The sequence below is a fragment of the Aulonocara stuartgranti genome (genome assembly GCF_965226115.1).
Source record: "Aulonocara stuartgranti genome assembly, chromosome: 1".
Classification (NCBI taxonomy): Eukaryota; Metazoa; Chordata; class Actinopteri; order Cichliformes; family Cichlidae; genus Aulonocara; species Aulonocara stuartgranti.
In genome coordinates, this window is record NC_138939.1 from 41,640,605 (window position 1) to 41,664,198 (window position 23,594).

The window sequence follows — 23,594 nt, forward strand, 5'->3', positions numbered from 1 at the left end:
TAATTCAGAAACACACACACAGACACACACACACACACACACACACACACACACACACACCATGTTGTATAATTAAATGCAGAAAAGAGTGCATGATCAACCATTAGTTCGTTATCTGAAGCCCTTGAGTTGCTTTTGAGCATAATGTCACAGTCGGCTCTGATCATCAACATATTCAGTAAATCGCTCATAAATAAAAGCTAGTGCAAAGCTGCTGTCCTACAGAGTTTCTGTATTTTGTACAGTTGTGCAGATCACTGCCACTTTTGCTGATAATAACAGTGCTGGTGGTCACAATTTTATTATCATTTGTTGTGCAAATCTGACCTTCGTCTGAGTTATGTGACTGTCAGCTACATTTTATATTCTTAATTTAATTTAATATTTTTCTTCAGGTGCTGTTAAAACCTAGAAGTGGACTTTAAAAATTGTTTCACTGTGTTAGGCTGTTTTTTCGTGTTAGAATAAAGGAGTTTTTTCAGTACAATTCTGTTTCTCACACAGTCAAAAATCCTCTGTGGGATTATTGACGTTCATTATCTAATATTTCAGCTATTGTACTGATATGGTTAAAATGGACATGATGGGGAATTCTACATGTGTCAAGACCGCTCTCGGCCTGTGGACCTAATCAAAGAGAGACTAGGATTAATTGCACATTGATTCATTCCTAGTATCAGAAAGGCAGATTTCTTACCCAAGGGATATTTGGGTTTGATGCATTTTGTCCTCTTCAGTACCTCATAGACCTGACCGTTAAACAACAAAAAAGAAAACTGTAGCAATAATGCAGTTTGTCTCTTTGAGGATGAGGAGCTGAACATTTAACAGAAAACAAAGCAGGGAACTCCGATTCATGAAGTGTTTTGGTTCAATTCCAGCCACTCTCTTGTTGTACAGAATTAGAACCTTATAATCATAAGCCAAACAATTATTTCTTTATTTTGACATGTATCAATATATACAGGATTAACTCTTCAACCATCCATCTACTAAAACAAATACTTACTATGGAGCTCCGAGTCTTGCTGTCAAAGAACTTGTTCTTGTCAGAGAGATCAAATCTGATAAGAAAGAAAAAAGAAAACAACACAGATGAGTTACAGATGCCAAGAAACACTTGTGGCATGTTTGTGAAATGTGCTCTTTTTCACTATGTAGTCTATATAATAGATGCAGGAAAAGAAAAACATACAGAAAGTCTGAACTGAGTGAATCCGTTATAATTCCAATATCAGACAGGAATTCCACAAAGCTATTCCCCATGTTACCTCGATAACCCTCAACTTAAATAAAGCTTTTGGCTTTTTTTTCATTTATTAATTATTATTTATTAATCATTTCATTATGAACTGTTTCTTTTCAGATCAGGCACTCCCACCCATCTCATGTTCTTCTTTCCAGTTCTGTGATGTTTATTAGCCTCTCGGTGATATTCTGTTGGTCATTTTGAATCATTCCAGTCAATCAGCAATTGTGTTTTTCATAGTAGTTGTTTGGCCTTGTTTATAAGTTCCATCAGCTCTGTCAGCCAGCATTAATATGTTACAGCTGCAGTTTTATTGGTTGAATGGTGTTCTTGTTTCATACCAAGAAACGTAACATTTCTTTGGAAATTACATCATTTAGTTCAAGACAACTGTGGAGATATGTAGGAATCAAAAGCATTTCTAATGAAGCCAGAAATGCTTTGTAAGATACATTTTGTAATCTAGAACTAGGAAAGTTGCTTAGGTTAGAGTGATTTCAGAGCCGAACATTAAGTAACAGAGAAAATGTGGAGGGATATCTCTTGCAAGCTGTTAGTCAGAGCTCCAAATATAGCTGCTCACTGCCCACTCTCTCCTCCATACATCCCAGCAGGATGACTGTAAGACATTAGTGTTCTCTTATTACTGCCTTTAAAAGCAAATTCACTTATAGAGAGAACATAAAGCCTGTGCAGCCTATATTTAGTCAAGTTATTCTAAATCTTTTATTCTGGGATTTCTCTTTCATTGTGCTGATAAAATAAATGTTTGCTGTAGACTAGCTTTATTTGATCACTATGCGAACCTGATCATGATGAAAGCTTCAGCTTTCCTGTTATAAAGTTGTAAAGTTGCCAGTTCCAACTTCAGTTCAGTTTAGAAAAACAATATGAAATATCAAAGTCTATCCTGTGAATGTATTTTTCTCTGATTCCAGATTTGCAGTTATCTTCTCTCTGGTTTTTAATTCTAAAACTGATAGTAATGTTCTTGTTTCCCTCGGAGAACACTCTCTGTCAGCTAACATTGCTCATTTATTCAACTATTTAATGTTTTTGAATGGATACATCGAGCTTCCTTTCTTTATTATCCACATTTTAAAGGTGTTTAAAATTAACACACAACTGACATCAAACACAATTAGCATATTTTTAAATTAGTTTTTGGTCACTTGATAAATCTAAAACCTATATTTTCATTTTGTATCGCCTCTGTTTCAATGTACAGCAGGCACTGAAAATTGTTATTTAAGACTTGTTCAGAAACAGCCTTATAGCTTCTTATCTTACTGCTATTTGCTACGGAGTATAAAGTGGGTTTCTAGGCTCTTTCTAGAAAGCCACGAAGATACTTGAATGTTTTCACTTGGGGCAGAAATTCATTCCCAACCTGGAGGTGGCACTGCAACCTTTTCCAACTGAGAACCATGGCCTCAGACTCAGAAGTTCCAATCCACATCTTAGTAGCTCTACTTTTGGCTGCAGAAACCCCAGAGTAACCTAAATGCTTCATAAAGCCAACAGAATCACACCAACTGGAAAAAGCTAGGATTAGATGCAGAGAAAATTGAATCCAACATCCTCAACCTCTTAGCTGTGCCTAGAAATTTGATCCATAAATTATGACTAAAACTGGTGACAGAGACTGGAGTCCAGTACACTCAGCGAAGTCTTACTCTTTGCCAGCAGTACAAAACCAAGTTTCCACAATGGTTGCACAGGGTCCAAATAGCCAAAACCATTAAGCCCAGAACCCCATATTACCAAAGCTCCCTGTAGTGTACATCTCAAAGGATGCATTTGAATACATTCTTGAAGTGCAAAACTCAGATGAAGACTGGCTGGACAACCTTCCATGTATCCTTGAATAGCCTTGAGTGTCCCACTACTGGGATAAAAGCTACATTTTAACTTCTGAATTCAAGATTTGACTAACGGGGAGACGTTCTTCTCTAGTATCCTCAAATAGAGCTCCTCAGGGAATCTGAGAATTGTTAAAGCACACTATTTGTTCCCCCTTTTTAATAGGTGGACCACCACAGCAATTCAGACAATAACTAGGATAACCCCCAACATTTAAAGCATGTTTTTAACCATCCCAGGGATCTCAGCTGACCCTGTGTTTCCAGACTACCTTCTCTACAGCAGACATGTCAGTACTGTTTAGGAAAACTCAAATTGCTGCTACTGCCTGAATGCATCCTAAGTTGAAGTCAATAGCAATCCAGTAAACAGTGGGTAGGGAAAATTTTCCCTTTCCAAATTTTTCTGATGGTCTACCCGAATGACTTTGAACCAAACAAAAGCCTTTCAGAAATCACCAAGGTTGTGTTTCAGTTGGTACCTAACAGGTGTATCCAGGATCCCAAAAGCCAACAAAGCTCAACAGGACTGCTTTCACCTGACAGCATTTTTCATCTCTGGTGTCCACCATGTAGATCATGTACTGGTGCTACAACAAGTAGCAGCTACCAAATAATGAAAGGTCTGTGCTGCCTCCTCAGCAAAAAGGCTGTGAAATGAGGTTGAGGTTTCTCAACCATAAGCTCAGGCTCCTTCCACACCAGAGAGGTGGCACTCCATATGCCTAAAGGAGCTGTATATTAGATCAGCAAGACCTTCAACTGTACACCAATCCACAAAATACAGGATCTGTAGGTCTTTACCTATATAAGCTGAGCCCAGCCAGGCCCTATGGGTTAAGGCCTACATGCTTTCAAATGAATTGGCTCTAGGGTGGTGCCCTGGGTAAGGTTTGAATCCCTGTTGAATATATCGTCACTGAATTTTTGGAAACTCAAACCAGTAAGCAAGCTTACTTGCAAATTTCACATAGGGTCAACTACTTTGTTGTCTTCATTTTAATTTTGTTTTAAATAATAGATTGAAGATGGCGCCGGATGTCATGGCACGCCGTCTCTCGGTTCTGCAATGTTTACGTTTTATGTTCTTAGTGGTGTCCCTGCTAGTTTTAAAAACTCACTCCCTGTTGGTATATGAGCGACAGACGCTGCTTTACATCCGTGACTCACTACTGAAGCTCTCCAGCGTTAGCGAGCGATGTGGAGGACTCGCTCTGGCGTCGGTACCGGGGGAACTACATCGCCGTGATCCCCCCTGGAATCCTTTGAAACGGCAGTGCGAATGCGCGGCACACGCTCTGGGAAGCGTGTTCGGGTCAGAACTCGGATGCGGCGGGTCCTTACCATCGGTGACCCTGGCTGTTTAGGACTTTATTTTGGCCTCAAACAGCGCTGCCTTCTTCCTATTTACCCGACGTCATCGGAGCACGCTCACCCGAGGCTGCTTCATTGGTCGCCATGCCGACGGGATACGAGGAGCGGTGGAGCAAATATGAACAACCTACAAATACTGCCTGCTGCCACGGATGGACAGAGAGTTAAATTAGCTCTCTTAAACGCAAGATCCGTATCAAATAGAACTCATGTTCTTCGGGACTTCTTTGGTACTCATAAGCTGGATGCCATGCTCCTAACTGAGACATGGCTGCGCGTTGGTAAGTGGCACCCTTGCTGGAACTCTGCCCCACCGATGCCAGCTTCTTCAGCTCCCCCAGGTTGTGTGGGAGGGGAGGCGGGGTAGCCTCTATCATCAAACACTGTATCTGTTTGCATTTAAAACAAAGTCCTGGTGTTTTTACCTCATTTGAGTCCCAACTTCTGACTTTAGGCTGTCCTGTGGTTCTAATTATAGTCATCTATCGTCCACCTAAATATAATGACTTGTTTACTTCGTAATTTTCAGACTTCTTGACATGTTTTATCACTCACTATGAAAGGATTCTTATAGTGGGGGACTTTAATATTCATCTGTGTTGTGAGGATAAACCCCTGGTCAAAGATTTCTTGAATGTACTTGATTCCTTAAACTTCACACAATTTGTGTCTGGGCCAACACGCAAGGGCCACACTCTAGACCTTGTCTTGGGCTTGACCGAGTTAATCATACAGACAATCGGTCTTAAAGGTGCGTCCTGTTTATGTATCTTTGGTAAACCATACAGACTTGGTGTAGACCCCCCTGGGTACAGCCTGTGGTATGAGGTCCGGTCAACAACATTGTCTTGTTCTAACTGCTTCAGACGGTCTATCACCCTCTTCCTATAACCACTACCTGGGTCTCGTTTCAGGGGCTCATAAGTATTTTCATGATTGAGCAGTGACAGTTGTCTGCCGGAAGGATGATGATGTTGTTGTCATTACTAAGTGATGTGAGTGCCTTCCTCTCCTCCATGGTGATGTTGGATGCTGGGGGCTTTGCATTGCTGAGACAGGCTAAAACTTTCGTCTGTAGTTGCTCTGCTTCCACTTCTGCAATATTGTTTTTTCAAATTGCTGTTTCTGTGGCTGTGATCAGCTCCACTAGCAGGATTTGTCTCGGCATGACAGCAAAATTCAACCCTTTAGCAAGGATGTTTTTCTCTGTTTGGGTGATCTGTCTGTCAGACAAATTCTTCACCCACTTGTCCACATCGGTGTTGCATCCTTCTCTCTTCTGGCTGTTGAGGACACTCTCCGTATTTTGCCGTGGTTTCCGACATACAACAAGTAAGTCAAAATTCCTTTGTTGCCTGGTCTGAGACTTCGTGTGCTGTGCTAGACGAGCCTTCTCAGTGTAGTCAAACACCTTTTTAAGAGTATTCTCATCTAGAAGCATTGTCAGTCTCTGTCGCATCCGCTCTTCTTGAGATTTTAGCACGTCGATGGTAAAATTTGTTTGCCTCACCTGTTCATTAAGCAGCTGATGCTGTGCCTTCTGGAGGATTTTTGTTGCCCGGAAGCCTTTAACTGAAGAGCTCATTTGCAGACTTTTAGGAGTAATCCTGTTTTGTCGGCATCTGAGGCTGAATCTCAGGTGGTTCCTGTTATCCGCCATCTTACGTTTGCTCATACTGACGTCCAAGCTCTAGGCAGTCCTGGATGAGTGACGAAACGTTTCTCCCACTGAAAATGCTACGTCCAGATGAACAGAATAAACCTTTGGAGATTTACTTACCTGGATATCATCAGTTGGTATGTAATTAAAGATGCAAGCAATTTCTGTTTAACTTTATGGAAGTAGGCACCAGCATATTTGATTCTCTTTTTAGATATTTTTATGCACAGCCCTTTGAATGTCAAGGTATATGTCAAACACACATTCATTTTTCAAGTTAATAAATGTAATTAATAATTAATTGGACAGTTCCTTTTACGACAATTAAATTAAGTGATGATTTGTTAACCTTGTTTTTGGGCAAATACATCATGTATGGGATAATTGTGTGTTTGTCCCACAAAGATAAAGAAATGCTGAAAGAAAAGCAGCTCTTAAAATACAGGGAGTGCAGAATTATTAGTCAAATGAGTATTTTGTCCACATCATCCTCTTCATGCATGTTGTCTTACTCCAAGCTGTATAGGCTCGAAAGCCTACTACCAATTAAGCATATTAGGTGATGTGCGTCTCTGTAATGAGAAGGGGTGTGGTCTAATGACATCAACACCCTATATCAGGTGTGCATAATTATTAGGCAACATCCTTTCCTTTGGCAAAATGGGTCAAAAGAAGGACTTGACAGGCTCAGAAAAGTCAAAAACAGTGAGATATCTTGCAGAGGGATGCAGCAGTCTCAAAATTGCAAAGCTTCTGAAGCGTGATCATCGAACAATCAAGCGTTTCATTCAAAATAGTCAACAGGGTCGCAAGAAGCGTGTGGAAAAACCAAGGCGCAAAATAACTGCCCATGAACTGAGAAAAGTCAAGCGTGCAGCTGCCAAGATGCCACTTGCCACCAGTTTGGCCATATTTCAGAGCTGCAACATCACTGGAGTGCCCAAAAGCACAAGGTGTGCAATACTCAGAGACATGGCCAAGGTAAGAAAGGCTGAAAGACGACCACCACTGAACAAGACACACAAGCTGAAACGTCAAGACTGGGCCAAGAAATATCTCAAGACTGGTTTTTCTAAGGTTTTATGGACTGATGGAATGAGAGTGAGTCTTGATGGGCCAGATGGATGGGCCCGTGGCTGGATTGGTAAAGGGCAGAGAGCTCCAGTCCCACTCAGACGCCAGCAAGGTGGAGGTGGAGTACTGGTTTGGGCTGGTATCATCAAAGATGAGCTTGTGGGGCCTTTTCGGGTTGAGGATGGAGTCAAGCTCAACTCCCAGTCCTACTGCCAGTTTCTGGAAGACACCTTCTTCAAGCAGTGGTACAGGAAGAAGTCTGCATCCTTCAAGAAAAACATGATTTTCATGCAGGACAATGCTCCATCACACGCGTCCAAGTACTCCACAGCGTGGCTGGCAAGAAAGGCTATAAAAGAAGAAAAACTAATGACATGGCCTCCTTGTTCACCTGATCTGAACCCCATTGAGAACCTGTGGTCCATCATCAAATGTGAGATTTACAAGGAGGGAAAACAGTACACCTCTCTGAACAGTGTCTGGGAGGCTGTGGTTGCTGCTGCACGCAATGTTGATGGTGAACAGATCAAAACACTGACAGAATCCATGGATGGCAGGCTTTTGAGTGTCCTTGCAAAGAAAGGTGGCTATATTGGTCGCTGATTTGTTTTTGTTTTGTTTTTGAATGTCAGAAATGTATATTTGTGAATGTGGAGATGTTATATTGGTTTCACTGGTAAAAATAAATAATTGAAATGGGTATATATTTGTTTTTTGTTAAGTTGCCTAATAATTATGCACAGTAATAGTCACCTGCACACACAGATATCCCCCTAAAATAGCTAAAACTAAAAACAAACTAAAAACTACTTCCAAAAACATTCAGCTTTGATATTAATGAGTTTTTTGGGTTCATTGAGAACATGGTTGTTGTTCAATAATAAAATTATTCCTCAAAGATACAACTTGCCTAATAATTCTGCACTCCCTGTAGTTTAAGACCAAAGCATAAAATGCAGTTAAAAGTAAAAAGTGACTTCTTCAGTCTCAGCTGACTGCAGGTTTCCCCAATCTTATAAACAGGACATTTACTGTACTGTTTATAAGAAGTATGTACTGAAGAAGTCACCTGGATGAGTGACGAAATGTTTCTCCCACTGAAAACGTCCAGATGAACAGAATCAACTTTTGGAGTTGAAATTGGAAATTAGTAACAAGCTACAAATTTGTGGTTGTCAACAAACTGGACAACTCAGAGACAACACACACGGGTTCTATAGTGTATGCCTAAGAACATGTGTAAAAGCCTAAGTTTGAGATATACTATTTTGCAATTGTCTTTATAATTATAATCAGATATTTTACTTACAGGTGCTGTTTTTCTCTGGAGAAGGGGTGAGAGAGGGGTTTCTGACACTGTGCTCGGCTGGTATCGACTTTAGGGTGGAGAGGAGCTGTAACTTTGTGAATGAACATCCTGATCTTCTCCACCACACTACTGCCTTGTTTCACTTCATAAACCTGCAGAGGAGATCCAAATAATAAAAGAAAAGAAAAGAAAATAAAAAAACCCAAAACCAAACAATCCAAAAACTACCCAAAAGTAGCAATTTGATTGAATAATGATTTCATTCCAAGAGCTAAAATGTAATATATACTTTTTCATTTTGTGTTTACCAGCCATTCACTTCAAGAGCCTTGAAAGGTTGAGGTGTAGAGAGCTGTAGTTCTTTCTGTTGCTGTGTTCTTTCACATACATTTTGCTGTCAGTTTATTAAAAACAGGCTGATGGTCAATAAATTTAAAAATAATTTACTTGGGTACTACAGCGATCATAAACTGGACTACATTATTGGAGATACTTTCAAAACACTTTAAGAAAAGCACAAACTAATACAAATAGGGGACTGTATGATATGATATGATATTTTTGGACTGAGTCAGCTGATATTTTGTATTTTGTGCAAAGGATTGTGCTACAGGACAGCATCTGAACACTTCTGAAGTCAAAGCACAGCAGCAACACTGAGTTCATATTTTAGAAATGGGAAATAATTGGTGGAGTACCTTCTTTGTTGGCATTTTGAGTTTCATGAATTCAGCCTCTCGACACAAAACATTCCAAGGAGCATGGATCTTTAAGAAGCCAACTCCAGGGATAGTACTCTGAAATACAACAGAGGTTTGGATATTAAAAAAAAAAAAAAAAAAAAAACATCATTAAAAATTCTAACGGATTAATTCCAAAAAAAGAGCACATCCTAAATTGCAAAGTGCACAAACATAATATATACACATTCTACTGTTTTCTTAGCAGGAATCAAGTTAAAAACATGCTTATGTGTTTCTGCAGAGAGCCTTTTTCATCATTTAAAGTAAAACTTAATTCGTTATATCCATAAGGGCAGAGTTAAAATCACTTTTATATATACCATTACTTATGCACAGTGAAGAATAACAAGTACAGATATAAGCAATTATAAAAGGATGCAAATACCCCTATGCAATTTTGAGCCAGTTTGACCTTTAGGCATCAAGATCTAAGCCTAGCATCTCAACAAAATTCACAAACCATTTACACAGACTGAGGTGAAGCATCCTGGAGTATTTTTTTTTTAAATATTTTTTTCATCAGCTACAAAAGTCAGGAAACAGAGTGTTCAGAGGACGCTTTGATTTTGATCATTATCATGATAGCCCATACCCCTATAAAACTGTTCATTTATGTCTTTAAGGAATTTTCCACGTTTTAACTAACTGGTGTGGTATATGGCTTTATGAACAGATAAAGCAGAGTATTACCTGCATAGCAGTGAAAATGTATGCTATGTCCTCTAATGACACAATTTTACAAAAATGGATGGAAGCAAAATCACAAAAGAACACCTTTGTGATTTTGTTTTTAAAAAAACAAAAACAAAATTAATAAATAACTTTGAGAGGCTCTTATCCAGAGCCTATCCTTATCAGGATCGCAGGGGGCTGGAGCCAGCTACCATACAGCAAGAGGCGGGGTACACCCTGGACAGGTCGCCAGTCTGTCGCAGGGCTCCCACCCAGAGACAGACAACCATTTGGACTCACACTTAGGGGATATTTGGATTCACCAGTTAAGTGCATGTCTTTTAGCTGTGGGAGGAAGCTGGTGTACCCGGAGTAACACAGGGAGCATGGAGGACCACAAGAGTCACACATATCGAGATTCTGTGCTTGAATAATGAATTATGCAATCAGATATGTATTTGTAAATTCATTATTAATTATTTTATGTACTGAAACATTAGTAATTTATTACTTAGCAATTTAATTAAAAATAAAAACACTATTTATAAATCAATATTTCAAAATGAATTATTAGTCCATTAATAAATACTTGATATTCGACAGAACATCACTTCATATTCTATACTGTTCACTGGTTTCACCATACTTAAACTATTGTGCAGAGGTCTGGGGCAATAACTATAAAACCACATTACATTCACTTTTTACTCTTCAAAAAAAAGCAATTCGAATCATCCACATTGCAGGTTACAGGGAACATACAAACTCACTATTTTGCAGTCGATCTAGTAAAATTCCAGACAGCACAAATTCTATTCAAAGCAAAAAATAAAGAACTGCCAGGTAATATTCAGAGTATGTTTTTTTGAAAGAAGTTATAATTTAAGGGGTTTTTGTAACTTCAAAACAGGGAAGGTACGTACTACAAGAAAAAGGTTTTGTGTTTCTGTTCATGGAGTGAAACTGTGGAACAGTCTGAATATGGAATTAAAGCAACGTCCAAACATAAAACTGTTCAAAAAGAGTTATAAAAATATGATCTTCTCCAACTATCACATTAAAAATGGTGATTCCACTCCTCATTTGAAAATGCCTTTCCTTTTCCCTTTCCTGTTAGCTCACAGACTTGCTATTATATTAGCAAATCTGTGAATTAACTTTTTAACTAATAACTATTGGATTAGCTATCCGGTCTTTAAGTCTGACGCCATTAGCCGTGCCTGGGCCCAAACTCAGCTGCAGGTCCCCAAGTCACATGATCACTGCGGCATCACTGAGAGTTAAAAACAGTTTAAATTCTTTCATCTGTAACAAAATGATCAGCGTTGCTGCTTTACCAGGTGTAACAATTAAGTTTAACATCCAGGCATCCATGAAAACCGAATTTATGAAATTTAACGGAGTTAGAAGTCAGCAGGAAGTTAGCTCGCTAGTTTCCACGTAAACATGATATACCGTGTTCTGACAGAGAGATTTCTGAAACAAATTAAGACGTACAGCTCTACTATCACTTCCAACATAAATGCAGACAGAGAACTAAACGGCTGTGACATAGGTAGGGTTACTGAAGTTTGGCTAACATAGCTGTGTCGCTACGTGATTGCTAGCAACACAGCTATGTTAGCATAATATAAACAGTGAAGCTGGTGAATGAACAATAACTTTTTTCCACTCAATAAAAGTTAACGTGAGGGTTCCCGAAGGTTCGGGCAGGATGCTGTAAATGGGCCAAACTTCAATCGGGAGAACAACTGAGATAATCCATCCACAGTACGAGGTTAGTTATTAATATAGTGCTGCATGGGCTGGGCTGTAGTTACGTCATAAGGTTTTAAAAACTGAGCTTTAAAATGATTAGCAGTAATAAAACCAGAGAGAGGCCGACAGTGATCACTGACTGTTTTTAGGAACTTGTTGAGATTAAATAGAACAAGATACAAAGCATTAAAACATGTAAAAAAACATAAAAGGCTCATTAAACACAGAGTAGTTTGGGCCCGGAAGCAGAATTCATCACGTTATCACTTAAAGACTGGATCTCATTTCAGAAATCCCGGAGCAATGCAAATTAGCCACACAGTGTGATGTAAGGTGGTCTCTGATTGATTAGACAGACAGGCTTGTTGCCTGCCTTTTTTACACTCCTGTTTGTGCACATAGTTTTGCACAGCGAAGCTAAGAAGTGTGTGTGCTTGTGCAAAGGTCTTTCAGCTTCGGCATTTAGACTCTGTCCAACACGGATATATGAAGAATGAAGCGTCTTTGCAGTGAAATGAGAACTGTGCGCTTGTTGAAGTCAAGGTGCTAACATGACTAATGTTAGTTAGCATCACAAATATTACGTATTCATATTTTAGTACAAGCCGTTTTTGTAAGCTAATGGGCTTTCCACGAATAAAGGCTTGAACCAACACTGAGCCCAGTTACATTAAAAGAGTTAAAAGAACTGAGACATGGTGATTAAAATAATCCGGTCATTAAGTGATGACATGACGAATCCTGCTTCCGGGCCTAAAGTAGTCTGCGTTTAATATGGCTTTTGTGTTGTTAACATGTTTAATGTTATGTATTTTCTTCTATTTAATCTCAAAAAGCTCCTAAAACAGTCAGTGATCACTGTTGACCTCCCTCGGCTTTTATTACCGCTAATCATTTATTTAAGCTCAGTTTTTAAAACCTTAGGATGTAACTACAGCCCAGCCCATGCAGCAGTATATGAATGACTAACCTCGTATTGTGGATGGACAGTGTTGGGAAGGTTACTTTTAAAATGTATTCCATTACAGAATACAGAATACATGCCCCAAAATGTATTCTGTAACGTATTACGTTACGTTACTCAATGACAGTAACGTATTCTGAATACTTTGGATTACTTAATATATTATCATGCTTTTTACAACAACGTGAATGTACTATTGCTGTGTGATTTATTACTGTTACTGAAGGTCCGCGACTCCGAACCGTAGTAAAGGGACCTCTGACTAATATGGCGGGGTCCCTGTCGGCTCATAGCCGAAAACTAGCTTTACTTTGTTGTGTGGGTCAACTTTTCTTGCGAAAGAGAGAGAGAGGCGTTGAAAGGCTGCTCCAACGGAACTTATTGTTTTCGGAGGAAAACACGAACACGGTGTACAGTCGAGTCTTAATAGCTTACTTACAACTGGGCTCGTCAGGCTCTCTTCTTGGCTGCAGTGGTTATTATTATATTTACATGCTTCCACTCCCCTTTTTCTCCCTCCTCGCGCTCACAGACCCATAATGTGTATGGCAGCCCATTCTCCCTGCAACACGGACTACACTGCCCATGATGCTACATTCTTTAGAGCTATGCTTGTAGCATTCTGCCTGTTAGCTTAGCACAACAACAACGAAAAGGCGCTCTCTCACCCAGGAAACACAGTCGCAGAGAGAGAGAGAGAGAGCGTCGCCCTGTAACCATGGCAACCGTAACGCTGCCGCCTGGAACAACAGAACACAGCTGTCAAACAAAACCCAAACAGTCCTGACCCGCGACAAAATGAAACAGGAAAGTACCGCAGTGTAATCCATTTATTTCAACAAAGTAACTGTATTCTGAATACCACCTTTTTAAACGGTAACTGTAACGGAATACAGTTACTCATATTTTGTATTTTAAATACGTAACGGCGGTACATGTATTCCGTTACTCCCCAACACTGTGGATGGATTATCTCAGTTGTTCTCCTGGCTGAAAGTTTGGTCCTTTTACAGCATCCTGCCATGCGATTACATTTGTTCCTGACCACCGAGAACACTCACGTTAACTTTTATCGAGTGGAAAAAAAGTTAGCGTGTTTATATTATGCTAACATAGCTGTGTCGCTAGCGGTCACGTAGCACATCATTATATACCAGCTAGCCAAACTTCAGTAACCCTACAAACGTCATGCTGTTTAGTTTTCTGTCTTCATTTATGCTGGAAGTGATAGCTGAGCTGTACGTTTTAATTTGTTTCCAAAACCCCGCAGTCAGGACATGCTATATTGTATTTAGATAGAAGCTAGCGAGCTAACTTCCTGCTAACTTCTAACTCCGTTAAATGTCATAAATTCCGTTTTCATGGATGCCTGGATGTTAAACTCAATTGTTACACCTGGTAGAGCAGAACGCTGATCATTTTATTAAAGATGAAAGACTTTAGACAGTTTTTCAACTCTCAGTAATGCCACAGTGATCGTTTGATGTATGGACCTGCAGCGGAGTTTAGGCCCAGACACGGCTAGTGACGTCAGACTGAACGACCGGATAGCTGTCAGTTCTCTCGTGTCTGCTAAGACTGGAGATGGCACTATTTAAGTTAATTTATTTGAATACGTGAGTGCACACATTCATTCTGCAGATAAATGATGATCGAGGATAATGTGCAGTTTTATTTTTTACATGATGCCTGTCTTTATTAATGCAATTTGAAAATTAATACATAAAAGTTGGATGTTTTATGAATTTATCCAATCCCAGCCCCAAACACGGTATGCTGAATCTTAGCATTGAATGTCCAGTATATTTCAATCAGTAGAATTTGTACAGTACCTAAAGCTAGTCAAACGTGTGGTAAAGGTACAGAAGATAAGATACAAAGGCCCTGAATGCTGTATTATATACAGTAAATGATGTGGAAATTATTTTCGCAGAGGTCATAAAGTTATTAAATCACTGCTGATACTTTAGAAAATGTAAACATCAACCAATTATTTTTGTGTCTTTGTTTGTGTGTTGACTAGTGGTGTGCGGATCGATATTGAAATATCGATTCTTCAGATACCAGTTATTTATGTTCTAGAATTGATTCTCATATTAAAATATCGATATTTTAGTACTCTGGGGTAATTTTGTAGTTTTTCCCCATTAAAAGGAACGCAGTGGAAAGAAACTATATCATTTGGATCATCTAAATTGGAAGGAACTACTTCCTCTTCCGCCTTTCATAGTCATATGCAAAACACAGTTGTGTAAATGTGTCCAGCCCCTGGCGTGCGCACTCACAACAATGGCTGAGCGTAAACGGAGTCCTGTGTGGACGTATTTTACCTCCGCAAACAGCCCAGACGCGGTTTGCGATACATGTGTCAAGACAGTGAGGTGTTGTGGCAACACCACTGACCTCATCAAACACGTCAGAGTAAATCATATCACAGAATATGATGAGCTTATGTTGAGGAGGACGGGGAAGGTGCTGCTGGGGCGAGACAGACGTCTCTCGCAGAGTCCTTTAGTGCTGCAGGCAGGCAACATGCTCAATTAGCGCACAACTTCAGATTTTTTTTTTATTTCTATATGATTATTCTGCATTATTAAGCAATGAGAACAAGTAGTCTGATGTCGTGTAATCACTATGAAGCTATATTATTACTACAATTAAATAATGCAATCTGTTCCCTACCATACTCATGGAGGATTTTACAGCTCCGAGTCAGCTTTGTAGCATCAAACACCCACCCATCTGGACTTAATGCAGGAGAGACTGTGTAACCCAGTAGAAAAAACATCTTTTTAATTTTATTTTCCTTTCATTTTCCTTCCTTCTTTCTTTCTTCCTTTTATTTTTATAAATGCATTTGCACTCTTTTACCTTGAAAAATATTTATTTTGAAATATTTTGCTGTTTTACAGTTTAGGACCTCATGCCTTTAAAAGGCCAAATCTGTAAATCTGTGCAAAAAAAAATCTGGATTCACTGTCATTTTCTGTCAGGTAAAGAAACTTTCCCCTCTTGAACGTTGTTCAGCTGCACAAGCAGGGTCTCTTGCAACACGCCATCACTGTTGGGATGGTGGGTTGCAGGAAGACAGTCATTTGGAATTTCTTAAATGATCCTGAGGGTTATGGAACGAAAAAGTCAAGTGGAAAATGTCACCTGACCTGAGCCGGAGGATCCAATTGGCTGTCCGCCAAGACACTGGACAATCCTCGACTCAGATTAAGGCAGTTACTGTAGCTGCAGCCCCATAACCATCAGATGGCATCTGAGACTGAAGGGCTTCAAAAACAAAGTCCTCGTCTTCTTGAACGCCACAGGAATGACAATTTGGAGTGTCTTCATCTGTAGGGATACTCGCGTTCTAAATATCTGGGGTTCCTACTAGACAATAAACTGGACTGTGAGCCAAACACCAACTAGGGCTGGGTATCATCACTGATAGAATCGATTCAATTCCAATTCACAAGGTCCCGAATCGATTCGATCCACAATTCGATTCAATTCGAATCGGGGAATTTTTGCCTCAGACAGTCAGAAATATTATAATTCAGATAATTTTATATCTATAAAAAGAAAGCTGACACTTGTGGGACTTTGTCAAAGGTGTGAGCATCAGAGCCGATGTCTGAGCATAAAACACAGAAAAACATGAAGGTGATTTCCTGGCCTGGGATTTTATAAAAACATTCTGCAGTAGATCAAAAACAAAAGAAAACCATTAATCAACATATGAACGTTACCTGATGCTGCTGACGTGAAGCAGAGCAAAGTTACAGGTTTTATTAGAGACACAGCGTTTTGCAATTTTGCATAATTTTAAAGTTTAAATTTGTTCAGTATTGAACAGCAGAAATGAGGCTTTCTTTTTGGAAGTAAGTAAAAGGGAAAAAACAGCGGCCAACAGCCTGTAAACAACGGTAGACTTGTGTGTAACAAGCAAGCGAATAATGCAGAAAACAGATTTTTAGACAGGAAACTGTTCTTGAAGAGAGAGAGCGAGCGAGAGAGAGAGAGAGAGCGAGAGAGAGAGCGAGAGAGAGAGCGAGCGAGAGAGAGCGAGCGCGAGAGAGAGAGAGAGAGAGCTGTGCATGAAGTGTGGTTTTATCCTGGTGGAAGCAAAACAATAAAAGTCAGACTGAATCCATAACGATGTTTATGTGAAGCCCAGTTTGGATCTTCTTTTGCTGCTGGTTCAGTCAATGTTGTTTGGAGAGAGATCAAACTAACAGCTTTAGAATCAGCGCAAAAAGGGCGTGAACACAAAGCGCCGACCCGCCGAAACATCAGAATCAGCGAGCTGTCGGCTTTCAGCCCCGACCGTGAGAAAGTTGCATCTCACTGATTCTGATCTGTCGGCGGGTCGGCGCTTTGTGTTTACGTCTCTGTGCAGAATCCGTGTTCCTGCTCTCATTACTGTCTTAGCGGTTGTTGAAATTTTGTGAGGTTTAACCTGAGATTCTGGCATTTTGGCTAAAATACATTTATATTAAAAATCATTTCAGGATTGTAATCGATTGATATCACCTTATCCAAGCCAGAATCGATTTTAATCGATAAACCGATAATCAAAACCCACCCCTAACACCAACCTTCTCTACAGGAAGGACCTCCCTATGGAGGCTTGTATCTTAACATCTGCTGGAGTGAGTTTAACAGTCGATGGTTCCCAGTATGCTTCTCTATGTGGTGCTGGGGGTGCTGTTTCAAAAAGAACATTCACAGACTAAATAAAATAATCAAAAAGGCTCAATTGTTGGTGAACTTGGACCCTCAGGAGGAAGTGTGTTCTTATTTTGAATTATTGTTAATGAATATATTTTGTATTCGTTATTGGATCAACTCATTATAGAGTGACTGTTGCCTTTTATTGAGTGCGGGAGCAGCTGACCACATGTATGAATTTCCTTAGGGATTAATAGTTTTCTGAAGTGCAAAAGAAATGAAACATCACCATTAGCTGATGATCAAGAATCAGCACATACTGCTTAGTGCAGTGGTCCCCAACCCCCGAGCCACGGACCGCTATCGGTCCATGAGTCGTTTAGTACCGGGCCGCGAAAGTTGAGGCTCGGGTGTGAAATTTATGGTTTTCAGGGTTTTTATTGTTAACTCGGTTTCCCTGGGTCTTTTCCCACGTGTTATGAATAAATCTTCTCTTTTGTTACCGGTACTGGTTTTATTTTGTTGTATTTGTCTCTGACACCTTAAAGGCCAGTCTGTGAAAATACTGTCGGACATGAACCAGTCCGTGGTGGGTTGGGGACCACCGGCTTAGAGGACTTTTTGCTAGCAAATCAGTCCTGTTATTAACTGAGAGCAGGGATAAACCTGAGCAAAAACGAACAGGATTATGTTAAAATCAAAATGTCATCATTACATTACCCTAATCAAACAATTTCCCTCACCCCAGCCCTCTCCCTTCTCACCCCTTCATCCTTTTCCAGTTCTAGCCCTGTCTTCTGGAGGTTTTCCTCAAACTCATCCCGTTTAAAGCGCTTGTCATCCTCATGATAGTCAGTCTGATGCTCCTGTGCGGCAACCTCTGGGTCTTCTTTTGGTTGTAGCGGAGCTCGGCTGCTTCTCTTGCTCAGGCTGCGCCGAAGTCGTCGTATGAAGCTGTTATCCCCAAACTTCGATGACTGTCTTCGTGTGCTGCCAGACTTTTGGATATGGTAAGTCAGAACATAGTCCACACGTCGCTTCCCATCAGAGAAGTACAGGCCAAGCACTTTGTCTGAGCATAGATCCTTCATTGGCTGGAAGCAAGACAGAGATTCAAAACATTTCCATTAAATTGTATTTATATAGCATTATATAGGACCAAAGCATTTTATACTGTAAGGTGAAGCCCCTAAAATAATACAAAAAAAATCCCCAACAATTACACCCCCCTTCCTCCCTTGAGCAAGTGGTTTAGTGACAGTGGGAGAGAAAACCTCCCTTTTAACAGGAAACCTGCAGCAGAACAGGAAGGGCCATAGAGCTGTAACTGGCTGAGGGGAGGAAGACAAATCGCCCACTGTGGAAGGGAACCAGAGAATAATAACAACTGATGATTAAATGCAAAGTCTTGTTTAAACTACTTTACACTTACAGGGAGTATCATTGATCGTCACTGATTATGTATGCAATAAAATCAGAGGAAAAATATACGACATTCTTGATATGATTTTTCTTCTCTTCTGTATTTTTAATGCAAGTCAGGCACATTGAGCAGTTTTAACCTTCAATGTTGAAAACCTCACTGATATTATTATTTAAACAGGACCAATGTTGATATACTAAACAGTACAGGTAGCTGTTGGGAGTCATGTTTACACACGAGCTACATGAGCTTTGAAGAGGCCTTGTGTGAAGTTAAGCTTTTTTACATGTAGCACACAACAGATGATTCTTTGTCAAAGGCAATGTCACTGAAATAATTCATTTGGTTTCAAGAATGGATGGCATCTGCACATTTGTTTTTCTGACACTATCTCAATATACGGTAATATAAAACTGATACAATGCAGCTTCAATTATGCTGCAAAAAGCACCTGGATATCCTGAATGGACAGACCAAATTAACCTTTTAAAATGCTTCATATTAACAATAACTATAGTATTCTACAAAAGTGTTGAGCCACCCTAATTTATTTATAACATCTTCCACCCAAATTGAATTTAGGTGTTCACCATGCATGCAGACTGCATCTACAAACATTTGTGAATGAATGGGTCACTCAGCTGGTACTCCGTTAATTCCAGCTTGGTACAGTGACAGAATGCCACTTGTGCAGCAAGTCTAGTCATGGAGTTTCCTCGCTACAAAACTTTACACAGTCAACTGTTAATGGTATTATAACAAAGTGTAAGCAATTAGGAACGACATCAACTCAGTCACAAAATAGTAGGCCAAGTAAAATCACAGAGCGGAGGCGCATAGTGCACAGAGGTCGCCAACTTCCTGTAGAGTCATGGAGTTATTCACTAAAGACTCCAAACTTCGCTGTAACGCGGTTCACCTTTCGCGGCCTCGTTGTTTTGCAGATTTGTTTGTGCAATTTTGCACGCTTTTCTTTTTCTTTAAACAGCGCATTGTGTTCTGCATCCTGATTGGCTGGAGACCATTGTCGATCAGTATTGTGCCGTGCCGTACAGAATGCATTCAGCTTGTTGAATTGACATAAATCTTCGATCGCTAGCAGTGTGACTCTGAAATGCTGTACTTTATGTTTGTACGTTTTCTCCCCAACAAACAACAATGTCGACGAAACGTTTTGCACCGTCAAACCCATATGGAAAAGATATTTATAAATCTTATAAAGCTTGTATCTGTCTTGTGTGAAACTTGTATGAAAAGCATACAAGAGTAAAAACAGATATAATATCCCTTGAAAAATTATATAAATGAAACTTGTATGTTTTGGATACTTACTAAATATATGAAAGTAATGAGAAAGTGGCCACTTTCATGAGTAAATCATGTAAGTTTTTACTATTTCTTTTCCATATGGGAAGGCACCTGCAGTAGCACCCAAAAGGCAGAGGAAGATGCTAACCATCGCACAAAAAGTTGGACTTTGGACATAAATGAAGTAAATGAAGGTAGAAGATACTGTATTTTTTGGGCCATAAGACACACCAGATTATAAGGCGCATTAAGCAGACACAGCAGCAAGTTGAGGAGAAATTTTGAATGGTGCTTCTTCCCTGTGATTGTCTTTATGCCACGGCCACATTAAAATTTGAATTTTGATGTAATGCAGTCCAGCAGAGACAGACCAGAGAGAACTCCATTTGAATCCACCAATTAGAAGCATTTTATTCCTGATTTAATATGTTCTCAATGAAGGACCCTGGAATAACTTTGCCCGGTAAGGACATCCAGTCAAAAACTTGATAAAAAGGGCTAAAGCAGTAAGTTTGTGTGCGCGTGTCTAACACTAAAAATAACAATGAAATTAGTTCCTTCACTTCTGTTTTAACTCGAGAAGAGTGAAATCAACAATGGAGTGAACAGGAGAGGTGGAAGGAACTTTTGATAGTTATAGCCTCCCATTTTAAATTCTGTAAGTCACTATGTTTTAGAAAGGTCATTGTGTGGAAGCACAGAAAAATGTATGGGCAGAAATCTGTGCCATCAGAAACTGAAGTTGAATAAGTTAAATTTGAATTTGAATTGCTCGGATCGAATCTGAATTGTAACTTGAATAAATGTTTTTAAAAACTGAATTTGAATTAGCCCAATTTGAAATTCAATTTATTGGTTTGAAAATGATCACTAAATCGATCACTAAATTGAAATTGAATTTTATATTTTGAAATTGAATTCATTTGCTTTGAAACTGCATTTTATCCTTTAAAAATTCAGCTCTCGAATAATTTCAGATTCACTTCTCACCATTCAGTTTCAGTTCTACAGTTCAGCTTTTTGGGACTTAAATCCGGTTAGAGTGTGATTAGTGCAGATTAATAGAACTACGTTTTACTAGCGGACCGAAAGTGTTACTGACGGGAATCTACAGCGTCTTGAGCTGAATTAAGACTTCAGAAGTCATTCGTCATGTCGAATGACCAGCGGATAAACTCTCAGGTTGGTAATAAATGTATTACATGTATAAGAACAAGCGTCATGTTAACAAATGATAGCCGTACAGTAACTGTTATGCTTATTGTAGCTGCTAGCTAAAAACGCTAATTTAGCGTAGTTTGCTCTGGATTCAGTTTCGACAAACAAATATGATCGACTGTTTCTAGTAGAATTCCAAAGTTGTCATCTTGGACCCTCTCAGAGTGCCCCCTCTGTATGCTTGCAGAGACTACAGTAGGGAAACATGCAAAACGGTGTCCAAACCTTTGTGTTTTAGCTTTATTTATGCCTTACACAGCATCCCAACTCTTTAGCTAACTTAATAACTTTAGCTAAAGTGAATAGTGACGATAACACATGCACTGTGGGGGGAGGAGGAGGAAATGCAAACAAAGATGGAGACTGATAGATGTGGTGAGTACTGAGAAGGGAGGGTAAAGTAGATAACAGACAGTCCTGTTGGAAAATTATTCAAGCATACTTAAAGTCTTAAATCTTACAATATAAAGCACCCTGAGCTAACTGTTGTTGTGGTTTGGTACTATATAAATAAAAATACAATTTCATGAAAATCTGTCTGAGAACTTTTAATTTTTCAGCAAGACAATGATCACAAACACACCATTAAATCAAATATGGTCAGCAAAAAAAAAAAAAAAAAAGACGAAGTCTGGGACCCGCCTGACAGAGAACAGAACCAAAGGCAGAAACACCCAAAGAAGTCCTTCAAGACGGCTGTCCTATTCCCAAAGACTGCTTAAAGAGATCAGAAGAAAACTGCCTCAGAGTTCAGGCTGCGTTGAAGAATAAATGTAGTCATACCTGATTTTAATTCAAGCTTGTTAAAATCTGTGTTGCCTTATATACTATATTTACATGTATATTTTCACATTTTTCGATAAATCTGTGCATCTATTTCCAATTTTTCTATCAACGTATAAAGAGAGTGGTGGCTCAAGACTTTTGCATATTACTAGATAAAACAGTGTAGAATAGAACTAGGTTACACAGATTAGTCAAATGTCAAAATCCAGGTGAATACATGTGAATTCTCTTCATAACTGTAGGTCAACAATGAATCATAAAACTCACAATGATTTAGCTTTTGTGAGCATTTTTTTTTTGAGCACAGTGGAGTGTGCAGCCACTCCACTGTGCAGCAATCGTGTGTGTGTGTCTGCGATAGGAAGCATTACAGGAGCACACACACACACGCGCTGATTAAGCACACACACTCTGGTTCACCCCCTCTTAAAAGGAAGTAGTCATAGCTGCATAGGTCAGAGGTTGCTTCTCTGAGGGCCCATGAGGATGTAGTAGTCCATGCATCACAGACCAAAAGGATCTCTTTTCTCACCAAGCCACCAGGAAATGTGGTTCTCCTCTCCTCCAGGGCTTCAGCATACTCAAAGGTGGAAGAGGAGAATAGAAGTGCAGCTGTTAAACAGCACTGCATTACGCTGAATCCTTCCTTTTTATTCTGCTGACTTGTGCACACAGACACTGACAGACTCTTCTGCATATAGGTTAGCAATAACTGGCTGTTGGTCATCTGAAATGTAACATATGTTGCGAGCCTACTGTTGACTTAAAGAAGCCCAGTTGCCATCTGTTTTCTTTAGACCGTTGAGGTAATCACTGGCTGCTCTAAGTTTGTGAAAACATTTCATGTCTCAGCCAAGAGGCTTCTTCAGTTCTAAAAACAAAAGCTGGATAGTCACAGGTGTGGAGAGGTGGTGCGAGTCGTCACATTAGCCATGGGTTGTTACCATCACCTATCATGTGACCTACTGAGGTCACCTGAAGCACTTCAGGAGGGATCTCAAGATTATTGTAGAGTCTTTACCTTACAGTAGAGGACCCAATTTCAGGCAAGCTTTAGCTGTCAGACCGATGCTTCATATTTGACTCTAGAATACTTTTAGATGTATTTTATGAATACGTGTACAGGATTCAACTTAAAACTAGAGCTGGGCGATAGAACGATAACGATATGTATCGCGATATAACTTTTTCTCGATAGAAAAATTAAACTATCGCGATAGACCTCGCCGATCTTGTCCTCTTTAAAAAAAAAAAAAAAAAGAACAGCCAATCCAAATTACGTAGCGCAGAGCCGAACCAATCACAGCCGCAGCATCACGTCACGTGACTTGTTACGTGCAGCACAAGTGCCAAGCCGCACATGTGTATTTGTTTGGGAAGCAGCCAGCGACCGTACCGCCCGGGTAATGGAGGAAATGAGTGTGCCGACTAGAAAAATCAACCGAGCGTGACCGAAGAGAAAACAGATGATGGTTCCAATGCCGGAGAGATTGTCGAACGGAAGAGCCATAGAAGTTCCGTAGTGTGAAGGT

General features: G+C 39.7%; 1 protein-coding gene across 5 annotated transcripts in view; it reads right to left on the minus strand.

The window, feature by feature from the left end:
* Positions 1-23,594, minus strand: part of ano1a (anoctamin 1, calcium activated chloride channel a) — a 54,518-nt gene that overhangs the window by 22,294 nt on the left and 8,630 nt on the right. For all 5 annotated transcript variants that reach the window (XM_082530725.1, XM_082530726.1, XM_082530724.1 and 2 more), the window contains exons 3-7: positions 18,092-18,421; positions 9,227-9,325; positions 8,529-8,680; positions 1,010-1,064; positions 698-749 (exon numbers count right to left, since the gene is read on the minus strand). In XM_082530725.1, the coding sequence (XP_082386851.1) occupies positions 698-749; positions 1,010-1,064; positions 8,529-8,680; positions 9,227-9,325; positions 18,092-18,421 (688 nt within the window). The remainder of the gene's footprint in view (positions 1-697; positions 750-1,009; positions 1,065-8,528; positions 8,681-9,226; positions 9,326-18,091; positions 18,422-23,594) is intronic.